The sequence below is a fragment of the Anguilla anguilla genome, chromosome 14, assembly GCF_013347855.1.
Source record: "Anguilla anguilla isolate fAngAng1 chromosome 14, fAngAng1.pri, whole genome shotgun sequence".
NCBI lineage: Eukaryota > Metazoa > Chordata > Actinopteri > Anguilliformes > Anguillidae > Anguilla > Anguilla anguilla.
In genome coordinates, this window is record NC_049214.1 from 31,704,927 (window position 1) to 31,731,574 (window position 26,648).

General features: G+C 45.7%; 2 protein-coding genes across 3 annotated transcripts; both read right to left on the minus strand.

The window, feature by feature from the left end:
• Nucleotides 1-2,160: 2,160 nt before the first annotated feature.
• On the minus strand, nucleotides 2,161-6,955 carry LOC118212151 (serine/threonine-protein kinase PLK2-like). Its single transcript, XM_035389786.1, has 14 exons — nucleotides 6,710-6,955; nucleotides 6,382-6,489; nucleotides 6,156-6,272; nucleotides 5,867-5,996; nucleotides 5,577-5,760; nucleotides 5,238-5,436; nucleotides 4,969-5,116; nucleotides 4,617-4,711; nucleotides 4,329-4,479; nucleotides 4,088-4,168; nucleotides 3,796-3,955; nucleotides 3,346-3,475; nucleotides 3,105-3,215; nucleotides 2,161-2,968 (listed from the first exon to the last, which is right to left on the minus strand). The coding sequence occupies exons 1-14, from the start codon at nucleotides 6,896-6,898 to the stop codon at nucleotides 2,777-2,779; spliced, it is 1,995 nt and encodes a 664-aa protein (XP_035245677.1). The 5' UTR covers nucleotides 6,899-6,955; the 3' UTR covers nucleotides 2,161-2,776.
• Nucleotides 6,956-10,799: 3,844 nt separating this feature from the next.
• Nucleotides 10,800-24,753, minus strand: LOC118213306 (MLX-interacting protein-like). 2 transcript variants are annotated; one of them, XM_035392170.1, is made up of 15 exons: nucleotides 24,295-24,753; nucleotides 21,393-21,499; nucleotides 20,468-20,553; nucleotides 20,262-20,348; nucleotides 19,857-19,892; nucleotides 19,134-19,368; nucleotides 18,559-18,651; nucleotides 18,246-18,328; nucleotides 17,434-17,926; nucleotides 16,726-16,832; nucleotides 15,287-15,403; nucleotides 14,454-14,581; nucleotides 13,845-13,968; nucleotides 12,967-13,096; nucleotides 10,800-12,124 (listed from the first exon to the last, which is right to left on the minus strand). In XM_035392170.1, exons 1-15 carry the CDS (start codon nucleotides 24,606-24,608, stop codon nucleotides 12,000-12,002), a joined length of 2,265 nt encoding a protein of 754 aa, XP_035248061.1. In that variant the 5' UTR covers nucleotides 24,609-24,753; the 3' UTR covers nucleotides 10,800-11,999. The 2 variants fall into 2 exon arrangements, with proteins under 2 accessions (XP_035248061.1, XP_035248059.1); XM_035392168.1 differs by having other exon boundaries at nucleotides 19,857-19,898.
• Between the last annotated feature and the right edge of the window lie 1,895 nt (nucleotides 24,754-26,648).

The following is a 26,648-nucleotide window of genomic DNA, read 5'->3' on the forward strand; positions in this document are numbered from 1 at the left end:
TCATCTCTCATAAAGAACAAAAAAAGCCCTTCAGCCTCCCTGCACATTGAGCACTTGTTTGGGTACTGAACACAGGAAACCTGTCCTCAACTCTAAGGTAATATGTGAACATGAGCGTAAGCGTGAATGTGAATGTCCGTGTGAGCCGCACTGGCTGTCTGATTGGCTGCCTGGAGCTGAGGATGACTGTGTGGCAAAAGGCCTGAATTATCAGCAGGGCTGGGATGGGTGGGTATGAATCAAACTACTCCGCATTGGCATGTTAAGTCTTTCAGAAGGCACTGAAGCAGTTTACTCATTCAAGTTCAAGTTCAAATAAGCTTTATTGGCATGACCACATGTCAGCATAATACTGCCAAAGCGATTTTTTTGACATAAAACAACAATATTAAGTACATATATGAACAGTAGTTATGTATAACAATCATAATGATAGGCTGCTTGGACCCTCAGTAATGGGGGTAAGGCTGAGGGGGCTCTTTGTCTCTTTCTCTCTCTCTCTCTTTGTCTCTCTCTCTCTCTCTCAATTCAATTCATTCTCTCACACACTGCACTGGACCAGTACTAGAGGCCAGAATCCACCGTGTTGAAACTGACAGGCGCTTACTGCGGCCCTCCTGTACTGAATTCGGACCCCTGCGAGTTAAATACTTTGCATCAATTGCTCCAGTACAAATGCAGCTGTAGGCTAACTATAGCATCAGCTGAAGTAATGCCAGGATATCGGGTAAAGAGGAGAATCTGATGCCCTTAAGGATCTGCTTCAGGAGGAAATGAGAAAATGATGGTTCATTTACCAACTATGCTTCCTGCGCGCAATACAAAGAAATAAACTTAACTAAATGCAGGGTTATGGGTTTCAAATTGTAGCTAAATAAAGAATTTGATCTCCTCAAAGATGAATGATTTCTTCTGGTAAATGTCAGCCTAGCAGGCAGTTTGTTCTAGGCTGGTGTGCTGCATCATAGACTACGATTACAAATTACTTTTAGAAATGTTGTCACGCAGCTTCCCCCCCAAAAAGTGCTCATTACAATCCACCACCTTCAACACTCACATTTTCCCCTCTTACCTTTTCTTACTTTGTTCATTGTTTTCAGTCTCCCAACATCTTTGAGGAAATTCCACCATTTTGGCAACCTTGAATTTTAGCTGTTGCATACCTGCGAGTTTAAACAAACAGCTGCAGTGGCTACTTTATTGGGTGCACCTGCTCGTTAACGCAAACAACCTGCTCCTCCTAACAGCCAATCATGTGGACTGCAACTCAATGTATGAAGCTTGAAGACATTGCAAAGAGGGTTACTTGCTGTTCGACCAAACATTAGAATGGACAAGCCATGTGATCTAAGTGACTTTGACCATGGTATGATTTTTGGTGCCAGACCTGGTGGTTCCAGTATCTCAGAATCAGCTGTTCCCCTGGGATTTTCCCACACTACCGTCTCTAGAGTTTGCAGCATGAATGTTTAGCTGAAAAATTTGCCAGAACTGCCTGCTGCGATCCAGTCGGCATGGACCGAAGCCCCTAAGGAAAGTTTCCAGCACCTTGTTGAATTCATGCTGTGAAGAATTCAGGCTAATCTGGAGGCAAAATGAGGTCCTAGTGCTCAATAGATGTACCAAATAAAGCAGCCACAGACTGCACACTCACCGAAAGGTTTTCATTATCAATATTTTATTACAATATTTTATTATATTATAAAATATAATAACATTTCATCTAATTTATTTGTGTGATTTGGTTACGTGTGTGAGTGTGAAGCAGGGTGTTGCTGTGAGAGAGAATGTGTGCTCAGTAAATAAAGATTAAAAAAAATAAATAAATAAAAAGATTCTTAACAAGAGGTCGCTTTGGATAAAAGCGTCTGCCAACTAAATGTAATGGTGGACAGAGAAACAGAAGAGACAGAACTATAATGACAACATCATTGACTTTAATGGCAACATGGCTATGTTTTCCAAACAGGTTCAGTCACAAAAATCACAATTTATTTTCCAAATGGTTTTTATTAAATAAATAAATACTGCACTTTGTCCATAATAAGTTATTTCCATCACGTTTTAAGAAACTAGTGCCTACATCGGAATGGCATCAGACACAGATGTCTCCGAGTCGGGCCCTGGTCTTACCCCCCCACCCCTCCGACCCCCCCGATCCCCCCCAGTGGAATGTATTCACAGTCGACTCTGCTCCACAGAGAGCTACACCGTATCACCCCACCCTGCTGAAGCCCCCCCTAAGACAGTCAAAAGGACAGAGCAATGTCCACTGGTCCAGCCCTGCTTCAACAAAGCAAGATGTCAAAATAATAATAATAGTAATAATAATTTTCATAATGATCCTATTATAGTTCGTTTAAAAGTCCATCTGGTTCCAGCCCAGCATTCTTCCTCCCTTTTTTACTTGTCCTCCTCTTCCTCTATACTCTTCCTCTCGGAAAGGTCCGGGTTAAACCTTTGGTTCCGCTTTCCCCGGCTGATCTCTACACACTTTCAGTCTTCCACTCTCTTCTCCTTCCTCGCCAAGTCCAATGTTCTTTCATAGTGGATCATGTCCGTCCCAGAAATGGGTCCCCAATCAGCCTCATCTTCAGGTCCGTCCCAGAAATGGGTCCCCAATCAGCCTCATCTTCAGGTCCCTCCCAGAAATGGGTCCATCATCAATTCCATCCTCAGGTACATCCAGGAAATGGGCCCCCCCCCCCCCATCAGCCCCCACCTGCAGGTCCGTCCCTGAAATGGGTCCCCCGTCACCCCTAGGCCGGTAGGGGGCTCAGCCGCACCGCTGCAGAAGCATGTTGAGGGCGTACTCCATCCTGCAGCGCAGGTCGGCCGAACAGCCCGACATCAGCATGGTGCTCAGCCGGAAGGTGGTCGACACGCGGTCCTCGTTGATGTACGTCAGCAGGTACTCCTCGTTCTGGTTGCACAGGATGATCTTGGTGTGGTCGTGGTAAAAGTTCACCTGGTTAGAGGGAGGGGGGGGGGGGGGGGGAACACAGAGGGTTACACCGCGGGTAACGACTGCAGGGCGACTGGCGAGTTCGCTGTAAGATATTTATATCTCAAACAGGAAGTGCGGGCGAGAGAACTCCGTTTACCTGGAACGTGCCGTCGTTGAAGAGCATCATCAGTGCGCGATCGGACTTCAGCCACTGCAGGAGGTAGAGCGTCGGCTTGTGGGTGTCGGCTACGCTCGGCAGATCCCCACCCTGTTAGAGAAGGAGGAGAAAAAGCACTTGAGTTAAAGAGATTCTTTAAAAATTCTATGAAAGATTCAATGCACCAAAAAGTCACTGACGGGCAGGGCAGAGTGTGGTCTGGGTGGGGGGGAAAACTTACATCCATCAGGTTTTCCTCCATGTAGTGGGCAAAGTATTTGAGGACGGTGACCTGGTTGATGAACTGCTCAGGGGCGTCCGCTGTGGAGAAGACGGAGCACTGTCCCAGCTCTGCGTAGTAATGGACTGTCCTGGAGAGAGAGGGGGACACACAAAACGTTAGCAAAACCACAGTGAAATGACCAACAGCACCCCCCTTCCCCCATCCCCATTCTCTACAAATTGAATCCACTCAAAACGAACCGAAATTAAACACATCGTCAAGATACTGCAACATTTCACAGCACATGGGAAAATATATAAATTGTTGTCAATTTCAGACACTGAACTGCTGTGAAGTATCGTCACTATATTTTCCACGATGTACTGCATTATGGTCCAGGACCCCCGGACTCTTGCAGATTATAGCTCGGGCCCAGCACACGAGAGGCACAGACGAAGGGGCCCTTACTTCTTGTCGGAGAGCAGGCTCATGTGCGTGCCGTTGTTGAAGAGCACGCCCACGATGTGGTCCGACAGCTGGTAGCCGAAGCCGTACTTGTTGGAGTAGTCCACCCATTTGGTCACCCACTGGAAGCCGGTGCCCAGGTTCTCCTTGGGAATGTCGTCGGCTGGAAACCGCCAAAAGAAAGACCGACGTTAGCGACAAAACCGGCACTTATTTAAAACTGGGTAAGTGTTCTTTTAAAAAAAATAAAAAATACAGCACGCCTTCGGTGATTTTTTTAAAGAGACGCGCTTACCTTCCGGCATGTTCTCCAGGCAGCCTCTCAGCACTCTGGTGACCGTGTCGGCCACACTCCCCATGGTGCTGTCTTCAAGACCTGCAACGGAGGCACCAAGGCGCCGTTAAGGACCCCTGCCCTCTTTTCCACCGTTCCACACTCTGTGCCTTAAAAAAAGGCCCAGGCCTCTGCGGGCACCGTTTGGGTCTGCGACGGGGGGGTAGGGATGGGTGAGGAATATTCCGGAAGCCCTGCTTACATTCGCTGCTGCTGCTGCTGCTGGAGCTGCCCAGCGTCCCGCGGACGATCATCCGGATGGTGTCGCGGATCTGCTGCTTGTTGCTGTTGTTGTTGTTCTCCTTCACCAGAACGACCGGCTTTCCGGCGGGGGCACCCAGAGGCTTAGCGTCCTGCGGGGAAAGAAAGGTGGGGGGTGGGGAGAGGGTTGGGTGAGTGTCCCGTTACAATGTAACCGACCGCGAGCGAAAAGGAAAAGTCTCGCCGTTGCTATGGTGGAGAAAGAAACGGCGACCATGCTCACGCTCACCTCTGAGGCCTGCTTGCCGGGCTGCTGACTAATGGACGTCTTCCTCAGGTCGTGACGCAGCTTGTACAGTTCCTCTTCCTCTTTGGTGAGTTTATCTACGGAGGCAACGAGAGAAAGGAAAAAACGTCAGCGTCCTGGTTCACTACAACCGTCAGAGGTGAAATCCACCCACACGGCAACGTTAACAAGCAACAACACGAGCGGATATGAAAACTGCTACGAACACATCACGCGCATAGACCCAATATCGCAGGGCGAGGACGGATCTCTGATCGCCCTGTGCAGTTTGTCGTTTTTACCCACTGACAGAGAGCTGCAGGACGCAATGAAGCCGGGGCTGAACAGTACTTACTCAGGCTTTCGTAGTACTTGGCCTTGTCCTTCTTTGTTCCGAAAAGGGCGGCAGCCGCCTTCTTGAAGAAGTTCTTGGCGGGGCTGGAGAGGTGGAAGTCCGGCGCAGAGTGACAACAGGACACAGAGAGACGGTCCGGCGTGAAGCCCTGTGGGGGGGGGGGGGGGGGGGGGGCATTACAAATCTGAAAACTGACACAGCTATGGATACACTGAGTGAGTGTGGAGGCGCAAGTCAGGCTGGGGAGGGGGGGCTCTGAGAGTGCTCACCTGACTGAAGAAATCGTGCCTGAGGATGTCGTCCAGATTGGGCCGGTCCTCCGGGCTCTTGGAGAGCATGCTGGAGATCAGCAGCTTGGCCGCGGGGGACAGGGAGGTGGGCATGGAGTACCGAGCTTCCCGGATGCACCTGTACGTCTCCTTCAGGTTGGTGGTCTCAAACGGGGGCCGACCCAGGAGCATGGTGTACCTGCAGGGGGGAGAGCCAAGGCGGAAACGGCCTGGGTTAAACGTTTGCCCGAAGCACAAAAAACTTCACCTCTCCAGTTCTCTGTCCTTTCATAAGAACGCGCGCTCGGTGCAGTACGAGCGCAAGTGAAAGCCACTTACATGACGCAGCCCAGGGCCCAGATGTCCGATTCGCACCCGTGCCCTTGCTTGTTCAGGACCTCGGGGGACAGATAGTTTGGGGTCCCGCAGATTGTCCTTCTCCTGTTCTCGAGCGGTTCCAGCTTGGCAGCCAGACCAAAGTCCCCCACTTTCAGCTCCATGGACTCGTTGATGAAAAAGTTGCCTGGTAAGACAGTGAAATAAAGACTGTTAGCACACTGTGCTGTCTTGAGACAATGAGCAAGAGGGATGGTTAATTTTTCCGTTTGTATTGTGTGCCAGATGTGTACCTAGTTTCAGGTCCCTGTGTAGGATCTCCTGTTCGTGGAGGTACTTCATTCCAGACACGATCTGTCTGAGGTAGTACCTGACCTCGGGCTCCGTCAACACTTTGCGCGCCTTCAGAATGTGTGCCAAAGACTGCACGAGACAAAAAACAAAAAGGAAACTGCGTTATTACGGACCTGGAACATCTGCACATGAGACGGTTCCAATGTGCAGCCGAAATACACAAGGAGAGTAATATCTTGACAGGGCATACAAGCAGGCGCCAAGTAAGCATTCACAGATTTAGCGTACCCGTCTGCTGCAGTATTCCAATAGGATGTAAATATTGTCTTTATCCTCAAAGTGGTGGAAAAAGTGAACGATGTGCTTGTGGTGAAGGACTCTGTGCAGTTCGATTTCTCTGTCAATCTGTCGGGAGAAAGAAAACACAAGTTATATTTTAGTTATAGCCTACATTTTCGTTCCCTCAAAACGGTGCCATTTCTAAACGGGGGGCAGATGGTGGATGGTTCTTTACCTTTTCCCTTTGGTGCGGCTTGGAAACGCGCGTGTGAGGAATGATTTTTGCGGCATACAACTTATTCGTCGTCAAATCTGTAAATTCATAACATTTGGCAAACCCACCCTGTGAAAAAAGAAAATACAGCCATTTTAGTTGCGCTCTGAAAAACTAAATAAGTAAATAAACTCCAATTGATGAAGGCAACAATATATAATGGTAAAAAAAGAACATATAAGCGAAGGTTCACATCAAACAAACAATTGTATTACTGTCAAAACAAGATCTCATTGAGCCCAACGTGTCTCCCTGTGACGATTGCTAGTTAATTTCCGTGCCGATTTACCTTTCCAAGAACTTTTCCACGGCAATAACATTTCCCAGTTGTAGAGTCTGTAACGATCCGCGACATTTCAGGAGGCACGAGACCACTCTCTTCGGATTTCTTTCTTTTAATCTCACAGGATTTGTTGAGTGCGTGGTCGCACATTTTGTTATTCGCCGGCTGATAAGTGATAGTCCTGAGTATTTCCATTCCGTATCTCCTCTCAGTTCGACAGACTCGAGAACACTGCGCGCAGAGACTGAACTCCGGGTTCTTTATAGTGGAGCGGCCGCCCCTTTGGTGCTGCTGCTGGTGAAACGTCACTGGATTGGATTCTCCACTGAGGCGCTGCTGTGCTCTTCTGGATTTCAAAGAAAGGAGACGCGTGTTAATTACTCCCATTCATGTACAAACAGCTAGGTTACTGGCTTGAGACATAAAAATGTTTTTGCCTTTTTTTTTTTAAGAGGACGGCTTGTTGTCGAAGTTTAGGACTGAAATATTTTTTGCAATTGCACCAGGAGTTGGATTTAAACTAGCTATGTCGTAAAGCCAGTACGTTGTTGTATGCTTATTTAACTATTTCTAGGAGCTAGGCAACAACTAAGCCTATCAGTTTTCGAAGAAAATACAGATCCTTTACATATGGGGCGATGCATATTCAACGTGCGTTGTGTTGATGGTAAATACATAAAACAATACATGAACTGTATGCTTCTCAGCTCTTCATTATTTATTTAAATTTTTTAAATATACGGGGATATTTTATCTTTGCGAAGGGAGGGGTATCTGATGGGAACAGTGTAACTATATCACCACCCAGCGGATGAAACCAGAAAATCAGAGCCCGAACTCATACATTTATACACGTCTAATACATAAGGTCTTTCGACCATGTCCGTTCAATAGACTAGTGTTGAATTCCTGTGTGTAATAAAACAAGTATGTTCACATGTTTCCGTGCTATTATTAAGAACCAAACCAAAACCAACCGGTTACTAAAACGTGCAACCCAACCGCTTTCGTTTGGGATTCATTTGATCTTAGTGGTTATACTGCCATCGTGTGGCAATCATGTTACGACGTAGCCTGCATTTAATAACATTCAGGATTACTTCCAATTTTATGACAGGTTTTGTGACGTTTTTGTTTTACACAGCATATATAAAACAGGAATTGAGAGACAATTATAAATCTGCAGGTAATGTACGGCGTTGTAAGAACAAAACGAAGGTTTTCGTTTTTTTCCCCTTGACGTAAAATGAGAAATGCAGAATTCACGCTACTTTCTGGGCAGGTGGGGTGCAGATCCGCTGACGTTGAAACACGCGGATAACCTGAACGCGCAGCTAATTAATAATTTGTTCTATATGCGCCAGAGCTGAAGAGTTCAGACCCTTAGTTTTGTATTGGCTATAATTAAACGAAAATAGTTTATAAGCACGTATTTTGTTATTCCCTCGTGGCTTTGACAGTAATTTGAAAAACAGTGAAATCCTGTAAATTTTAAATATTTCACAGTGTACTTCTAAGTAGGTCTAGTTATTACTGAACTGTTTTAGATGCATATTATCTGAGAATTAGGGTGATCAAATATTGAATTTTGCTTCATGCTGTATAGACTGTTGAGAGCCATATTGCCTATGTCTGCAGTTAAAGAGGTAGGCTACATACTAGGAAACTACTACACTTAGCTCAATATACAAAAAATAAATAAAGCTTTAATTAACCATCTATTCTGGGAGAAGGATGGATATGTAATGTAAATAATTTTTTCTTTCTTAATGCCCATTAAGCATGTTTATTTCTGCTTAATATGGTACAGGAATCTGCTTAACGAGACATTGTGGGCTGGTTGACTACTGTCCACTACTGAAAATATCAACTGTGATTGATTAGGCGCATCCAGTCTGCTTGAACGTCAGCAGTGTGGTTTGAACATACATTCATGTGAAATATGTCATTTCCTTATTCCTGTAGATGAGTCATGTACATCCTGTCAGGCAGTAGCACTCCGGGCCAGGTGCAGTGGTCCGATGGCACAGACCAGTAAACTGGCCAGTAAGGCGTTGCAGTACTGCAGGTAAGAGATTACAGGGGCTTGTACAGGTAGCTGTGCAGTGTCTTGGGTGCAGAAGGGGGCGGAGCCTCCTCACAAGGGTTATTCCAACACAAAATGGAGGCAGGGAATGAACATTTTTGTCTTCCGACAGACCCATGCAGCGCAGGATAATGAAAACACAAGATACTATTGGCAGCGAAACAAGACACGTGCAAGCAGTTCATTTAATGACTTTCAAAGAGTGAGATTTAATGTCTTGATTTTGACATGGATAACATTCAAATTGGAACCTTTTTGAATGTGTCATGGAACTATGGAATGATCAATCTCTGTAATGGTACAATCTTTTAAAGGACAGTCAACAGAAATATTAATTAAAATTTATCACCCCTTCTCCCCCTTTATAAAAACCTTTTGTTAATACAACCCTTTTAACTTATGATGGGGGTCCCCTGGTTGACTTTGAGCTTGAGTGGGGGGCTCCTGAAAAAAAACAAAAAACCCTGAAATAAAAGAATCATTATGGGAAAGGAAAGGGATATTAGTATTCATATTATTGACAGAAAGGCTGATTATTTACATGCCCTTACATCCCACATGCACCACCCTGTATAATCCAATCCAATGTATAATGTAATGTAATGTAATGTGTAACAAAACTAACAAAGCTTGCAAGGAATTGTGGGCAATGTAGTCGTGAGTGAAAGAGCAAGTGGAAGACACAGTGAGGAACAGCCACAGCTTTGTAACATTTTGATTTTTTTTACCTTTACAACAGCAGAGGGATCAATAAGCACAAGTCTGGAATTCGGAGCGCAGCTCCTCTTTAAGGACAATGTTGATGGATGTTCCGGACAGGCACAGCGGACAGTCACGCCATCTCCTCAGAGCAGAAATCTTATAGCGAAAAAAATGAACTATTCACGAACAGCAAAGCATTCCACACCGCCCTTTGTTCCGCGCTGATTAATTGCATAGTGAAACTGCGGTGTCCTCGCAGTCTGAAATCGAATCCAGGCCCACTCTAAAAAGGCACTTGCAGCCGTACAGGAACCTAACGGTGGTGTAGTTTTACGCGACGCTTCGTCTGCCATGCCGTCACCTCCCACCCTGAGAGTCCAGTCCATCAGGACCGAAAGAGAGTCCACAGATAGAGTTCCTTCCATCCATCCATTATCCATACCTGCTTATTCTGGTCAGGGTCGCGGGGGGTCAGGGGTGTAGCACAAAATTCTGGGCCCTATACATAAGCAGTGCCTGTGGGCCCCCTTCCTCTCTTGATCCATGTCTCTCACGAATCATTCCAGGCTTTTTGAGGGCCCTCCCCCCATTCGGGCCCTGGGTAGTCGGTCCCACTTTTCCCCCCACTACGACACCTCTGTGGGGGGTGCTGGAGCGTATCCCAGCGTGCATTGAGCGAGAGGCAGGAATACACCCTGGACAGGCCAATCTATCGTAGGGCACATACACCATTCACTCACACACTCATAGCAAGGGGCAATTTAGAGTCTCCAATTAGCCCACCTGCATGTCTTTGAACTGTGGGAGGAAACCGGCGTATCTGGAGAAAATCCACGCGGACATGGGGAGAACGTGCAGACTCCACACAGAAAGGCCCCAAGCCGAGATTCGAACCCACGACCTTCTTGCTGCGAGTGCCGCCCCAGAGAGAGTTCCTTCAGCCACGAATGATTCTGCAGCGCTACATCATCAATCCTCAAAAAACTATGAAAGTGCAAGCTCGCCTCACGGGCATTTAACAGTCATTATATCAGACATTGTACATGTATCCAAAATAAAAAAATATAAAGTACATGCTTGATTATGATTGCAATCTTCATGCTCCACAGGCAAAGTGCAAACTCACCCATATACATATTGCTGTATTCCCATTTGCACGTCAATTATTATTGAAGGTAAGCATTCAGAGGTTTTGTTGCAGTTCATTTAAAAAACGTATTTTTTTCGAAGTACACATTTACATTTATAATAGGCATCGCTGTGTTCACACAAGCACAAACAAATAAAGTTGCTGGCTTTTGAATTCTAAACACGGAATGCCTTTTATTCTTGTAACAATATCCGCAGAACCACAATGGCACTCTAAGGTGCTTCAATGCGGTAACACAGCCCTGGAAAAGCACACCAAGTGTGTAAACTTCTGAATGGTCACCGCTGTACAGCTGAACCGTAAGCTTGGTCTGTTCTTGGTTTTTATCTAGCTCTGCTGTGTCCCTGGGTTTCATTTTTAAAAACTATACTTTAAAAAAAAATTTTTTTTACAGTACTATTAATCTGAATACATTATCCATTAAACATGTAAAATGATAACTACAAGAATAACTGAAGAGATGCGGCAATGTGTCTGTGGGCATGTCAGCATGCAAAGCAACAGTGGATTGATAAAAAAATGCTGCTTTTCAAACTGCTGCAATGCACAGATTAGGCCTCAAACCTAGACACTAATGTACAGGCACTAGAGGAGATTTATCCCTTTCTGATCCGTTTACCACAGAACAAGGTAAGAGACAGATTGCTAAATTAATTAAATGTAGGGATGTAACTGCATAACTGGAGTTACATCCATGAGTGAAGCGCTTGAACCTGCTGACAAAATGGATTGGGGGGAGGGGATGGGGGTGGTGGTCTGCAGTCGGGACAGCTTGGAGCAGATTTGTGCTTCCGGAGGGACAAAGTGAAAAGTTCCTGTAACAGTGTGTGTACTTTACAGCCCCGAGAGAGGTGCTCCGCTTCCAAATAAGACAGGCGTCTTTGTGCTTACGAAGGGTTAAACCGGGCAACAGAGCTGCACCAGTGACTTCATTCCCTTTCTGACCCTTCAAGCAGAACGAAGGACTCCTTTGTGTGAATAAAACAGTCAACAGTCAACAAATGACAGTTCATGTCTGGAACGGCTTCCTCCAGGCCCTCTTCTTAAAAACAAAACAAAAAACAAAACCACAAAAAATGTACCATACGCATCGATGCGTAGACAAACAGGAAGACCCAAGTTCACCTGAGAAAGCCAGCCTCCGATGGGCCCCTCCTGGAAGCAAAGAGAAGGCGCATGCAGAGAGAGCAGTAGGAAGTGTAAACAGCGCCCTCTGTAGGCCTGGAGGTATATCACAAGATAAGCTTCAGAGGAGGAGTTAGGGAGGGAACAGAGATGTTAAAGGCCACAGAAATATTAAGGCAGCCCCTGTCCCCCCTCCTCGCCACCCCGTCTTCTTATCACCCTCCTCTGCGGTCCTACGACTCGCCCGTCTTCCCGACAGGGGTGCGTCCCACGGCTTGGCAGGCCTCCTCCGGGAGTCGGGTGGGGTCGGTCAAGATAGAGGTGGAGGTGCTGAGCTGAAGCAGGGTGTCCCGCACCACTGGGGGGAGAGGGGGGGGACAAAAGAGACAAACAACGTGAGCAGAGTGCTGACTGCCACCATGTGGAGAGAATGATGATCTGCAACACAAGGTCCAGCAACACTGTTACACTTTGGTTTCTTAAAGGAGTGAACCAGCATTGTGCTATACAGCCGTTTACAAAAACTGAGGCAGAATACTTTGTTGGATCCAAAACCACTCAGTGTAGTGCAGTGCAATGCAGTGTAGAGCAGTGTAATGCAGTATAGTGCCGTTTAATGCAGTGTAGTGCAGTGTAATACAGTATAATGCAGTGTAGTGCAATGTAATGCAGTATAGTACAGTGTAGTGTAGTAAAGTGCAGTGTAATGCTATGTAATGCAGTATAGTGCAGTGTAATACTTTGTAATGTAATATAGTGCAGTGTAATGCAGTATAACACTGTGTAATGCAGTATAGTGCAGTGTTATGTGGTTTAATGCAGTATAAGGCAGTATAGTGCAGTGCAATGCAGTGTAGTGCAGTGCAATGCAGTATAGTGCAGTGTAATGCAGTGTAGTGCAGTGTAGTCAATGTAATGCAGTATAATGTAGCATAGTGCAGTGTAATGCAGAGTAATGCAATATAGCACAGTGTAATGCAGTATAGTACAATGTAGTGCAGTAAAGTGCAGTGTAATGCTATGTAATGCAGTATAGTACAGTGTAATGCATTATAGTGCAGTGTTATGTGGTTCAATGCAGTGTAGTGCAGTGTAATGCAGTGTAGTGCAGTGTAATGCAGTATAGTGCAGTGTTATGCGGTTTAATGCAGTGTAATGCAGTATAATGCAGTTTAGTATAGCGCAGTGTAGTGCACTCACTTGGCCTCAGAGCCGGCAGGCTGCAGTGCTGCTCCAGCCATCGCAGTGTGGTCTGGCGCAGCTCCAACACGCTGGCGGTCGACACCATGCTGTTGAACGACTCAAACAGAGGTTTGATGATGATGCTGAACTGTGGAGGATGAGGGTCAAGGGTCAAACTGCAAAGTAAATGGTATTCACATCTAGCTGGACTAATGCACTGACATAATGTATACATTTTAAAAAATCTGATGTATGTATAATATTCTATGAGATGTATGGAAGGTTAGGGACTTCTAGCTGTTCAGTAACTATGGAAACTAATGAAGTGATATTAGGGTCGACTGAACCGACCTCAAGTTTTAGTAAGTTAAGCATCAATGTTTATTTTCCCTTCCTGTTTCACAGCATTTTTTAAAATTCAATTTCATGCATTTCCTTAATTTAGCTGTCTTGCCATACAGTTCAACCTTTATGCCAGAAGTGGCCAATCCTAGAGAGCCGCAGGGTCTCCTGGTTTGTTGTTACTCGGCACTTAATTGATCAGTTAAAGCAGTCGATTACACAGTTAACTCACCTCACGAGTTTCTTGGGTCTAAAGTGGTTGTTGTATTTGAGGTGAAAACAAACACCAGCAGACCCTACGATTCCTCAGGACCAGGGTTAGCTACCTCTGCGCTACGCTACACTGTACCTGAAACATACTGAAATCAGTACAAATTTAAATCCTGAGGAACCTTGGTTAAAACTGTTGCCCTGAAATTCTAAACTGTAACACTGCCCATACGAATACATGCACAATAAAAACATTTTTATTCACGTTTACCCAAAACATCGTCATAAACCCATCTACCCTTCTTAATTATTAAGGTTATGTAGACACTCAGTTAAAAAGATACAATCCAAAACTTCCAGTTGTGAAGAGTCCTGCTCCGCACATACTCGTTAAATCTGTCCCACATGTAGTCATGGCGATGTCGTTTAACAGGGACACCTGTGGCTGGGAGCTTCTGGTGACAGGAACTGGAAAGAACAGAGGCGCGTAATGATGACATCATACTGCCGTGCACATACACACACACACATTCACTCACTCACTCACATACACACACACACACAACATCTCATAACCTCAGATAAGTGTATGACCAACTATGTGAAGAGCCCGTATACTGCAGATGCCGTCAAACACTTTCCAGTACATGAAAAATATCCGGGGAAAGCACAGCGTAAAAAACATAAAAATAAATTAATGTTTGACTGTGTCCTTATTATTCCTTCTTCAGGCAGATACATTATGATAATCCCACAGTAAATTTGAATTTTGTCATGTTTTATTGTCTCAAACATTTTTATTGATCTATATGATATTATTCACCGGACACACCTGCCATTGCGTCCTTACTGAGGTTGAAGAAATCCTATGACTTTCAAAAGAACAGGCGCTGAATGATGATGTCATATGCACCTCCTTTCCCAGATGTCACATGCACATTCCTTCCCCCTACCTGATGGAGGCGTTGAGCTCCTCGATCTCCTCGCGGAGACACCTGACCTCCTCTTGCATCTGGTGCCTCTCCTGCTGGAGTTTGCCGATGTACTCCACGGTCTTCTGCAGAGTGGCTGCATTCGTAACCTGCTTAAAAAGAGCCCAAACAGCTACAGTTATAGAGTTTACTGCCCAACTTAACACAACCCAAACAGCTAGTCATAGAGTTTACTGCCCAACTTGACACAACCCAAACAGCTACAGTTATAGAGTTTACTGCCCAACTTAACACAACCCCAACAGCAACAGTTATAGAGCTTATTGCTGACCAAACACAACTCAAACAGCTATGCTTATAGACGTTACTGCCCAACTTAACACAACCCAAACAGCTATGGTTCTAGAACTTACTCCCTGATGTAACCCAATCCAAACTGCTATGGTTCTAGAACTTCCTGCCTGATTTAACATAACCCAAACTGCTACAGGTCTAGAACTTACAGCCTGATTTAACACAACCCAAACTGCTACAGGTCTAGAACTTACAGCCTGATTTAACACAACCCAAACTGCTACAGGTCTAGAAACAAAAACCAGTTGAGATTACAGAAGTTACTGCCTGCTTAGTCCCTCTTCAGTCTCAAACCAACCGTGTGCGCGTGCGTGTATTTGTGCGGGTGCACTGTGCGAGTGTGACTGAGCGTGTGTATGTGTGTGGGAGAGAGAGAGGATAAAAGAGACTACGTAGTTACTAGTAAAAATATTAAACAAAAGGAGGCAATTCTTTTAAAGTGAATCCCAACCATTTTCAGAGGGAAAAAAAGGTTTAAAAATAAGATGTTCTATTCATACGGGTCTAGAGGAGGACTTGGTCTTCAGCGTTGGAACCAGGGAGCACAGGGTCCTGAACCCCAGGTTGATGCTGAAGCGTCTCTTCTGCTCGGCAGAAATGTGACTTTGACGACAACACTGCAAGAGACAAATAAACAGAGAGATTTAACACTACACACAGCCCCACAGAGCTCTGTGGAGTTAACACTACACACAGCCTTCCAGAGCTCTGTGGAGTTAACACTACACACAGCCCCACAGAGCTCTGTGGAGTTAACACTACACACAGCCACACACAGCTCTGTGGAGTTAACACTACACACAGCCTTCCAGAGCTCTGTGGAGTTAACACTACACACAGCCTTCCAGAGCTCTGTGGAGTTAACACTACACACAGCCCCACAGAGCTCTGTGGAGTTAACACTACACACAGCCCCACAGAGCTCTGTGGAGTTAACACTACACACAGCCATACAGAGCTCTGTGGAGTTAACACTACACACAGCCCTACAGAGCTCTGTGGAGTTAACACTACACACAGCCCCACAGAGCTCTGTGGAGTTAACACTACACACAGCCCCACAGAGCTCTGTGGAGTTAACACTACACACAGCCACACACAGCTCTGTGGAGTTAACACTACACACAGCCTTCCAGAGCTCTGTGGAGTTAACACTACACACAGCGCTACAGAGCTCTGTGGAGTTAACACTACACACAGCCCCACAGAGCTCTGTGGAGTTAACACTACACACAGCCACACACAGCTCTGTGGAGTTAACACTACACACAGCCCCACAGAGCTCTGTGGAGTTAACACTACACACAGCCCCACAGAGCTCTGCGGAGTTAACACTACACACAGCCCTACAGAGCTCTGTGGAGTTAACACTACACACAGCGCTACAGAGCTCTGTGGAGTTAACACTACACACAGCCCCACAGAGCTCTGTGGAGTTAACACTACACACAGCCCTACAGAGCTCTGCGGAGTTAACACTACACACAGCCACACAGAGCTCTGTGGAGTTAACACTACACACAGCCCTACAGAGCTTGGTGGAATTAACACTACACACCGCCTGAGAGACCTAAAAGTAAATACATTTAATAAAATATATGATTTGTTGTTAATAATTTAAATTATATAAGGGATCCATAAGGACTAAAGACAGACAGCCAGAGAGCGACACACTTAATGCAGCTCATTCTTAGCCACGCCCATGGAGTTGTAGAGGGGCCAATGGGAGCTGGAGAACTGGATTGACTGATACGACAACCCCTGACAGCGACATGGCAACCTCTGAGAGCTACCCCTTAATTAAGGGTAAGACTCTGCCATGAACACCTTGCCAGATGCAAGACTGAAAACATAATGATATAAAGGTAATTATTTGGTACACCTGGAGCTAAAACCTGCAGTCACATCTGGGGAGTGAAAAGAGCTTGAATGTCCTTACTTGAGTGATGTCGCCAGCGGTGCAGATTACGTTGCTAGGGGGCGGGGCTTCTGCTTGCAGAGGGCCGGGTGTGATGAGGACGGCACTGTGGTGGGCGGGGAAGGGACCTGGAGAGATCAAAGAGGGGAAGACGCATCACAGCGATGTACATTTCTGAGACGCCATGCGCTGCACGCAGTACGCCATGCACCGCACGCAGTACGCCATGCGCTGCACGCAGTACGCCATGCGCAGAGTCGCATTAGTTAAAAGCATGCGCCAGCAGATTCAGTACACTTAGCGGCTGGGCACCTCAGACACAGAGGAAGACTGAAGGCTAACCGCTGTTATGCACCACCAAAGCGTGTGGCAATACTGCCCTCTGGTGGAGCAGAGGGGAAAAACACGCTAAAGGGGAAGAGCTTGGTACAGCACTCCCGTAGGGCAATAATTCAGTCAGCACACAAGGAAGTAATTCAGTGTTAAGCTGACAATCTAACTTAAAAACAGCTCACTCAACATTCAACTGCAGTCATCCTTTTGACAGGGAAGCGCGGCTAAATATTAACATTTCTTGAAAGTCTTCTTCCAGCAACTACATCCATCTGGGCCCGGTGTCACTCATGGAAAATTTAAGCGGTGTTAGGCGACAAAACTCAGCAGGGAATTAAAAGGAGGAATAATTTAATTAATGGAGGAATAACTGGAGGGAAAGACAGGACTCCTCACCTGCTACGAAGAGAGGGGGCGGAGGGCGTGGCTTGGCGGGAACGATGTTCTGGACGCGTCTGGTCCTCTGGCCGGGGTCCGGCGGCTCGCGGGGTTTGGGCAGTTTGAAGGCTGGGCGAGCCACTGGTTCCACAGGGAGGGGCTGGGGCTGCGCTCTGGGAGGGGTGAGGGCAGACGGCGGGGCAGGTTTTGGGGTGACTCTGGGGGAGCGGGATCTGACGGTGGCAGTGGAGGGAGGCAAAGGGTTGCCCAGAGTGGGATTCCATGTTGCCATGTTGGAGCACTGAACTACAGAGGGGTGGGGTGCAGAAATTGAGGGTGGGGGTGCCAACGGGACAGCGGTTGCAGACTCAGGAACGGGCGCGGGGGGTCCGGGGAACAGAGGTGTGTAGCTCTCAGAGCAGAAGGGTTCGGTACACATATCACCAACGCGATTGGTCGCGCTGACGGATGGGATCTTGGGAGATGTAGTCACCGAGGGCAGCAGGGAGGGCTGAAATGACATCACAATGAAACACCGCACGACAGCAAGCGACCTGCATACATACGGCATCCCGGAGCAGGAGTGCTGATCCAGGATCAGTTTCACCTTTTAGCTCACAATGGACAGAACTAGGACACAGACAGGGGGAAACCTGATCCTAGATAACCTGATCTTTACTCTGAGACCCTTCATTAATATGGGCCCCTGGTCTAAAGCTCCAATTACACATTCAACAGATGGGAAACACAATGCCAAGAATATAGTCAGGTGAAAGGTATAGCTATGGATCAACCTGCTTTTTTTCAAATGATACAAACAGTTGCTGCACCTGAGCTTGGGAGCTGGAACTTGGTGTGGGGGGAACGGATGAGGAGGGGGTGGGACCGGGCTGACGGAGGCTGTGGAACAAATCTGAAAAGGGCCAGAGCAGAAGCACGGTCAGAACTTTTACTGACACCTTCTGACATCTTCTGACACCGCAACTCGATGCATTGAATGCAAGTACATACATACATATACATCATTGTATATACATTTCTGCAGTACGTATGTGTAGTGTGTGTAGTACAATGTGCGTAGTAAATATCGCATGTAGTATTATGTGTGTAGCACAATTTGTGTAAGGGGTAGTCTGGGTTTACCTTGTAAAAATTCAAAGGGGTCAACGGTGAAGTCCACGTTAGGCTGCAGGTTTCCGAGGCCTGGCTGGATCATATCTGCGTTCCCATTGTGACCTGTGTGAGGGACAAGAGGATGAGATTAGGGCTGGACTGAGGGCCCCCCCCACCGCAAATTCATTAACACTTAACCTTGCACAAGGATGACTGGAAAACCACTTCAATATTGCTAAATGCTAATACTGTTTGTCATTATAGCAATGCACAGTGCTAACAAGTTAGCATTTTTAAAACATGTTAACACTGTTATTATAGCTATGCGCCAAGTGTTAATGTACACCATTTTAACAAGATCATTCTGTAAATATGGTGTGTTGACCTTGGCCTTGTTTTCCAGGCAGGGTCAGGGTGAGTCGGCTTTCAGTGCGATCAGTTTAACTCATTAACAAAAAGATGCTGGATTGTATACGACGGCCATTTGTCAAGTGATGAATTAAGTCTCATCTGACTTCCTGTACGGACTGAGCCAAAATGGAGGAGCCACCAGCCCCTGTAACGCGTTTGAGGGGGGCACCCGGGTGGACCGTCAGGAAACACACCTATATCCCTGGGGTTGGGCCAGCCCGCGGGCTGATGGGAGGCCAGCGTGGAGAAGAGCGTGTCCGAGCTCTCCGACATCCACATCTCCATGTCGAAGAGCGGGTCCATCTCCATGGGAACCGGTGAATCAGGCTGCTGCCGCCCGCCACCGCCGGCGCGCCACACCCCCGTCTCGTGGTGCTGCAGGATGTCCGCAGAGACCTCCCCAAACAGCGAGAACGGCTCATCTGTCCCCTGGGTGCACACAACAGTGCCAGAAATATCAATAACACTCACAGTTAACTAAGGGCTATGCTTCCCCCCTACCGCCCACCAACCCCCAAATATATTAATAACTCTCACAGATAAGGGTTATGACTCCCCCTACCATCAACCAACCCCCACACCCTCACTTCTGTTTTTAACCGGCAGTTACATTTCAAACGCAAAGAGGATCAAATGAGAATGTCTGTGGTCACTTGCCAACAAAAACATTCTAAAATACGGGTTCTTGTTCTGGCAATGTGATTAATCAGGATGGTAGATCCAGGTGAATTTCAAAATGTTCTCTCACTGATACACTGCTGATGCTAGATCAGCATTAAATCATGTGTAAAATCAAAGGAAATTGATTCCAGAGGAGCCAGGCTGTGTAGTTTAATAAACTATTCTGTTGAATAATACAAAATTATTACAATACAATTATTATAATACAATATTTTTCATTGTAAAATAGCGCATACCTTGAGAAGGCTGGAGAGGTCTTCATCCTTGTGCTTCTGTAACTATGGCAACAATGAATCTGTGATCATGACAGCGCTGATGACATCATTAAACATCATGTGACATCATTACTATAGGATATAGAAGGCTGTTCCCCAAAAGTGAATTAGTAACCAATCAGAGCAGGGTCTTGCAAACTCAGTCCTGGTTTTTATTAGGACCAATCCCTTGATCAACTAATGTTGAAAAAAATGTTTACATTCTATCATTTGCTTCCTTAAATCAGTTCAATAAAATATTATTTTTAGTGTGTTTTTCCATTTGCTCGGTCTGGATAACTCTCCATTTTTATATATACAGATGATACAGATACAAAAATCTGATGCATTCTGGGGGGAAAAAGAATTAATCAAAAATCACTCTACCCTTTTTTTGAAATACGTTCTCCATTTGTGGTATTCTCTGGCGATATCAACTCCTCTTTTCCAGCACTTTGTCTCTGTGGAAATGGCCTGGAAGGAAAGGAAAGAGGGGTAAGAGGTTAGGGACAATACAAAATTATGAGTCGTTACATTTTTTTGGAGGGGGTGGGGCCGTATGGGGTGGGGGGCAATAGAAGGCGGGGCCTTACCTCTGGGCGGCGTTGGTCCTCGGTCTCTATGGATCCGTCCAAAGGAGTGACAAAGTGACAGATGGGATTCTTCCTCCTCTCCACATCTGACAGAGGAGGAAAAGTGATTTGTATACGGGCCACATTCGGAGTGACGGACAGGTTCAGCTCAGCACCACAAGAGCCTGCGAGTCTCCATGGTCCAAATTAATGGCTACAAAGACTCCAGCACGACTGGATTTTAATATGTATTACAGGACTACAGGCACGGCTCACGTTCCCCCTGCTGAGGTGTAATAATGGTGGTAAATTAATCAAATCACATATTTCACTAGTTATTTGAGTATATGGATGACCGTGCAGTATAATGGTTAGGGAACTGGACTCCCAGCTTTGATTCCCAGCTAGGGCGCTGCCGTTGTAACCTTCAGCGAGGTACTTAACCTGAATTGCATTCAGGAAACTATACAGCTGTATGAATAGACTGCAGGTACAACTGTCGCAATAACAGCATCTGAACAGTGTTATTCAATGAGTATGTGGAGGAAATGCTATTTCAATAAGTTGCAATATAACATTGGGGTTCAAAACAAGTAGTAGTAGTAAACAGCATAATGGGCATCCACGACTTACATGTACAAGCCAGACTATATTACTATACCTCCATCAAAGATGCAAATACATCAAGAACAAAAACCAAATATTTCAAAGACTAAAAAATTTTTTTAAATAGCTATTTTTTCTTAAATTTGATGAAGCACGTTCTTTTCAGTACTTTGATCTGTCCTTGAAGTTCAGACTCACCAGACAGTCAACAGCTGCCTTGATTCTCTCCTTCAATGTAAAGAATAAAAGATCTGTGGTGTTACTCTCATTCTCAAAACGCAGCAGTGAAAAGGATTGTGGGATTTGTAGTGCAGTAGCAGTAGAGAGAAAAGGCCCTTACATTGCATGTACCAGGCCCTCCAGATTGCGTTGTTCAGTCGGATTTTGTCCCTCCACAACAGCTTCAGCCCTTTGAAGTTCTTCCATTTTGGCGACACCAACTTCCCACTGGAAGAAACAAATTAATATTTTGTCCTAGCAGGAGCATCACTCAATATGTACACAAGGCACAAGGGGCTTGTGGGTAAACGACCACAACTCAGGCAACCAATCTGTGTGCACATAACTGACTAATGCTGAAAGAACTGTTTCTGTCCACAGACTATGCTTCTAACAGTAATGAACTGACTATGTACGAACTAGCATACCACCACAAACACTTTAGAGGCTGAAAGGGGTTCGGTTATGGAAGTAAGACAGGATTGGGCTGCTCTGAAGCTGCTGAAATGAACACACTCCTGGTACAGTCAGCACCACTTTCACTACACCTGACTATCCCCTTACTCTTACCAGAACATCCCATTACTACAACCTGACTATCCCCTTACTCTGACCAGAATATCCCATTACTACAACCTGACTATCCCCTTACTCTTACCAGAATATCCCATTACTACGACCTGGCTATCCCCTTACTCTTACCAGAATATCCCATTACTACGACCTGACTATCCCCTTACTCTGACCAGAATATCGCATTACTACAACCTGACTATCCCCTTACTCTGACCAGAATATCGCATTACTACAACCTGACTATCCCCTTACTCTTATCTAACAGCAGTACTGCAGCCATAGTTATTACTGTTCTGTGGGATGAAATAAAATACTGAGTAACAATGAAAATTAGGAAGCAGGCTCAGAGCAGTCTCATCTGACCACCAAACACAGGAAGTGCAATTTCCCCAAAGAATTTCCACACATCTGGCCACACAGTTTCATCAGTTCAATGCACTGAACCTCCAATCTCACACAGACTTCAGCTATCAAACACAAAAAAATAAAAACACAGTTATGAAGAAGACATCTTTGATATTCGAAAATTTGAAAATAAAAAATGTGTAGCTGAGCGGCTTATCCTGGACAGGCTCCGTCTCAGTCTGTTAAGGCACTGTTCTAGTGCATGGATGGGCCCCGCGGCCTGGTATCTGCTAAGGCACTGTTCTAGTGCATGGATGGGCCCCACGGCCTGGTATCTGTTCAGGCACTGTTCTAGTGCATGGATGGGCCCCACGGCCTGGTATCTGTTCAGGCACTGTTCTAGTGCATGGATGGGCCCCACGGCCTGGTATCTGTTCAGGCACTGTTCTAGTGCATGATGGGCCCCACGGCCTGGTATCTGTTAAGGCACTGTTCTAGTGCATGGATGGGCCCCGCGGCCTGGTATCTGCTAAGGCACTGTTCTAGTGCATGGATGGGCCCCACAGACTGGTATCTGTTAAGGCTGTTCTACTGCATGAATGGGCCCCATGGCCTGGTATCTGTTAAGGCACTGCTCTAGTGCATCAATCTGGTGTCTGTCTGTCTGTCTGTCCGTCTCTCTGTCTCTGTCTCTCTGTCTCTCTCTCTCTCTCATGATTGGCAGCATTGAGCATGCGCCAACTTTAAGTCCAGTTTCCATTCACAAGAGCTGCGGAATCTTTCACACACTTGAAGCCAATGGTGAGATCAGCCAAATGTCTGAAGACCCTGCAGGCTATAGAGCTTTCTCCCCATACGGAGTCACTTGCCATCTTGGGGAAAAACTATGCAGAGGTGGTATTGCAAAGGATTCTTGCGCCAACTTGCAGAAAACACTCTCTGCCGACATTCATTCTAACACATCCATCTTGTCATATCTCCCACGGTCTGTGGCCTGGCTTACCCTGCGGAAACCTAACCAGCTGAACACACTACCGCAGCGGCCAATATGTTGGTGCGGAAGACGCAACAATGATTGGACTTTCACTTCAACGGGAACTCAAGGCCATCGTTCACAAAACCACAGAGTTGAGTGGGGTCAGCTGGGCGTGCTTCGTTTAAAAACTCCAGCCTCTTCACTTTGGAGGGCTGGAGAGAGGGCTGAGTCTGCATTAAACATTCCTATTAACATTTCCTTTTTTTTTTTTTTTTTTTTTACTGGTATGTATATTCCTACAGTATGACATCAAATGAGGCAAAAGTTTTAACTCTTCCGTTCCTCAAAATTTAGCCATTTAAATCTGATGCCTAATAGTCAATTTATATGTTTATATATACACTGGAGCTTATAAAGCCTGAAAGAACTCCTTGTTCTCTTAGTTCTACTTCATTCTCTTAAGGGCACAGTGAGGATAAACAAACAAAACAAAGAAAACAAACTGTTACATTAAGCAAACATTTCACTTTATACAAGCAGTGTCTACAATTTATATTGAGACACGACGCAATACACTTTTTTGTGATGTCGTCCTGGTTTAGCACGAATGTCCACAGCCTAAATTTAGACATAAACGAGCGTCGCTTCCTGGCATTTCTCATTTCCTCGTTTTTAAGTTCGTTTCATTTTCAGCAACTTCCGTTTCAGGCTATACACGTGATGTTTAGCATCTCGCTAACAAGGATCTTCGTACAAGCTTGACGGCTAAACCGTCCGGTTAACTCCGTCGACCATCAGGTTAACGCAGTCAACGATGGGCAACTAATGTTAAATATACTTACATTAAAAAAAAATAAAACCAGTCATAAATACAAGACTGACGCCCACATTACGCAAATGAGCAGATGATAAAAGCATACGTAAACAGGCGGCAACCCAAAACCATACCAGGAAGGTAATATTAAGTTACATCATGCAGATAGTTAACCAGCTTGCTGACCATCACTGCAAGCGACAGTTGTACCCTAGCAACCAGCCCCTGAGAATACTGGCGTCTTTGCAGTAACGTTAGTTCCTGTTTTTACAGCGCGGTGCTTGCGAAATAATTTATCCAATGCTACCTTACCTGTACGCAAGGGTCATGCACTCGAATAGTTTTGTGAGAGACGCATCGATGGACAGGTGTGATCTACTGGTCTTTCCAAAGTGGTATGTCCGACAGGTCTGCTTGTTGACCGTGTCGAAATCGTAGCCCTTTTTCGGTGTGTGTTCCATATGCAGGGAAGACACCATAAAGTGGCCGCTATGTATAATCTGAAGCTCACGTCCATCCGATTTCCTCGGCTCCAGGTTAAATTCCTCCACCTCGGTATCAGAATCGTCATCTTCTTTAAAAGTTACAGCCTTACACCGGCAAGGTCGCTGCCCCTTGGTCGTCATGTCGCTGTTGTCGCTACTCGTTTAAAAAAAGTGTAGCAGATGTGAAACCGAAGATGGGAAAACTAAAGTAGGCTGTAACATACTGTGCCTTTTTTTCTCGGGTTCTCTTCTGTAACGCACGTTGGCTCAGGCGTTGTGAAAGCGAACCTGATTGAGACAGACAGCTCATCTATGTCAACGGTGTTGCTAATTATTGGCTGGTGCCGGACAGAGCAACGCCCATTAACCCCTTCAGAGAGAGACTGGTTCGTCTCAGTCAAAGGCAAGATGAACGCCCCTGTAACTATACTCCCTTGAATGGTTACCACCAGACGGTAATAAGTGTGTGCTTGCAACACTGAACGCTTATGATGAATAAAGCCATTTTATGCGGTGGTTTAAGCAAATTTAGGGAGTTCATTAAATGCGGGTAGGCTACTATTTTCACCATGGCTGGATGAAATTATAAACATCGTTGGATATAAATAATATTCCTCAATATTTGTTGCCATCTCTTGTGTTTTTGATGATTAGTTTTAATCTTAATCTTTTTTCAAAAAAAGTGATTAAGGGACTGGTCATGTGCACAGCAAAAAAAAAAAAAGTAAATAAATATTGCGTCTGTCACCTAATCTTAGGGACATCGAGGGAGGAGTCTGTTAGGGCTCTGAAAACTAGGGAGCCAGATTATGGTCCATCATAGGAGGATCGATCACAGGAGACGCGGCAGTGCGTTCTTCAGACAGATGTCTGTCAGTACTGGAGAGCCCGCAAAGACGAGAGTTCTCCGTGCGCACCCGGGGTGGGCAAAAATACAGTAAAATATATCCATTACAAAATATAAAACACCTAAATGAATGTGGGAGAGAGGTTAAAACTACTGTATAAAAAGGCAAGCACCCAAACATATACTATGGTACAGAACCCAGCGGGTCCAAAGCAGATTTGTACCATTTCTCCTAAGGGTTCAAATGGTGTACATCCACAGTCAGTGCAAGTATTGCCATCATTACCTGTTGCCACATATATATATTTTGGTGCCAAAATATACTATATGATCAAAAGTATCTGGACGCACTATGGTCTGTGACTGTTTTTCATGGTTTGGGCTAGGACCCTTAGTTTCAGTGAAGGCAAATCTTAATGCTACAACATACAACCACTGGATGATTCTGTACTTCCCCAACAGTTTGGGGAAGGCCCTTTCCTGTTTCAGCATGACAATGCCCCTAGGCACACAGCAAGGTCCATATAGAAATGGTTTTGTCAAGAATGGTTTGGAATGACTTGACTGGCCTGCATAGAGCCCTTACCTCAACCCCATCCAACACCTTTGGGATCAATTGGAAAAAGACAACTGCAAGCCAGGCCTAATTGCTCAATCAGTGCCTCACTAATGCTGTTCTGGCTGAATGGAAGCAAATCCCTCCAACATCTAGTAAAAAGCCTTCCCAGAAGAATGGAGGTTGTTATCAGGGCCGGCCCATGGCATAAACGGTCTATGCGGTTGTTTAGGGCCACAACCGCTGGTGGGGAGGGGGGGGGGGGGCACACGACCACGAGGGGGGGCCACACGATCCAATATTTATCCAAGGTAAATAATGCTTTTTTCCACTTATGTTATTCATCCCCCATCGTGGAACTAGCGGTAATAAATTTAAAATGGAATGGCAACTGAACATTTCATAACAATGTAACGTAAGAAGCATTTACCTGGCGACCCCCCCACCCCCCCCCCGCTCGACAGAATCTAACACAACGCCACCCCCCCCCCACCCCCAGACAGACAGATTTGCTTATGGCCACCAAAATCCCTGGTTGTTATAGCAGCAGAGAGTGAACCAACTCCAAATAAATGTCCATAATTTTGGATGTCAGTTGTCCACATACTTTTGGCCATGTAGTGTATAATTAGTACTTATGCACTTAAAAAAAAACCACATTTAACATTATAAGTATGCACTGCTACTAAAACTGTAATGAATTGTATGCAAAATATGCTATTCATTTTTAACTAAGAGGCTAGTATTTTTTCAGGCATTTGATGAGATTCGGTGGTTA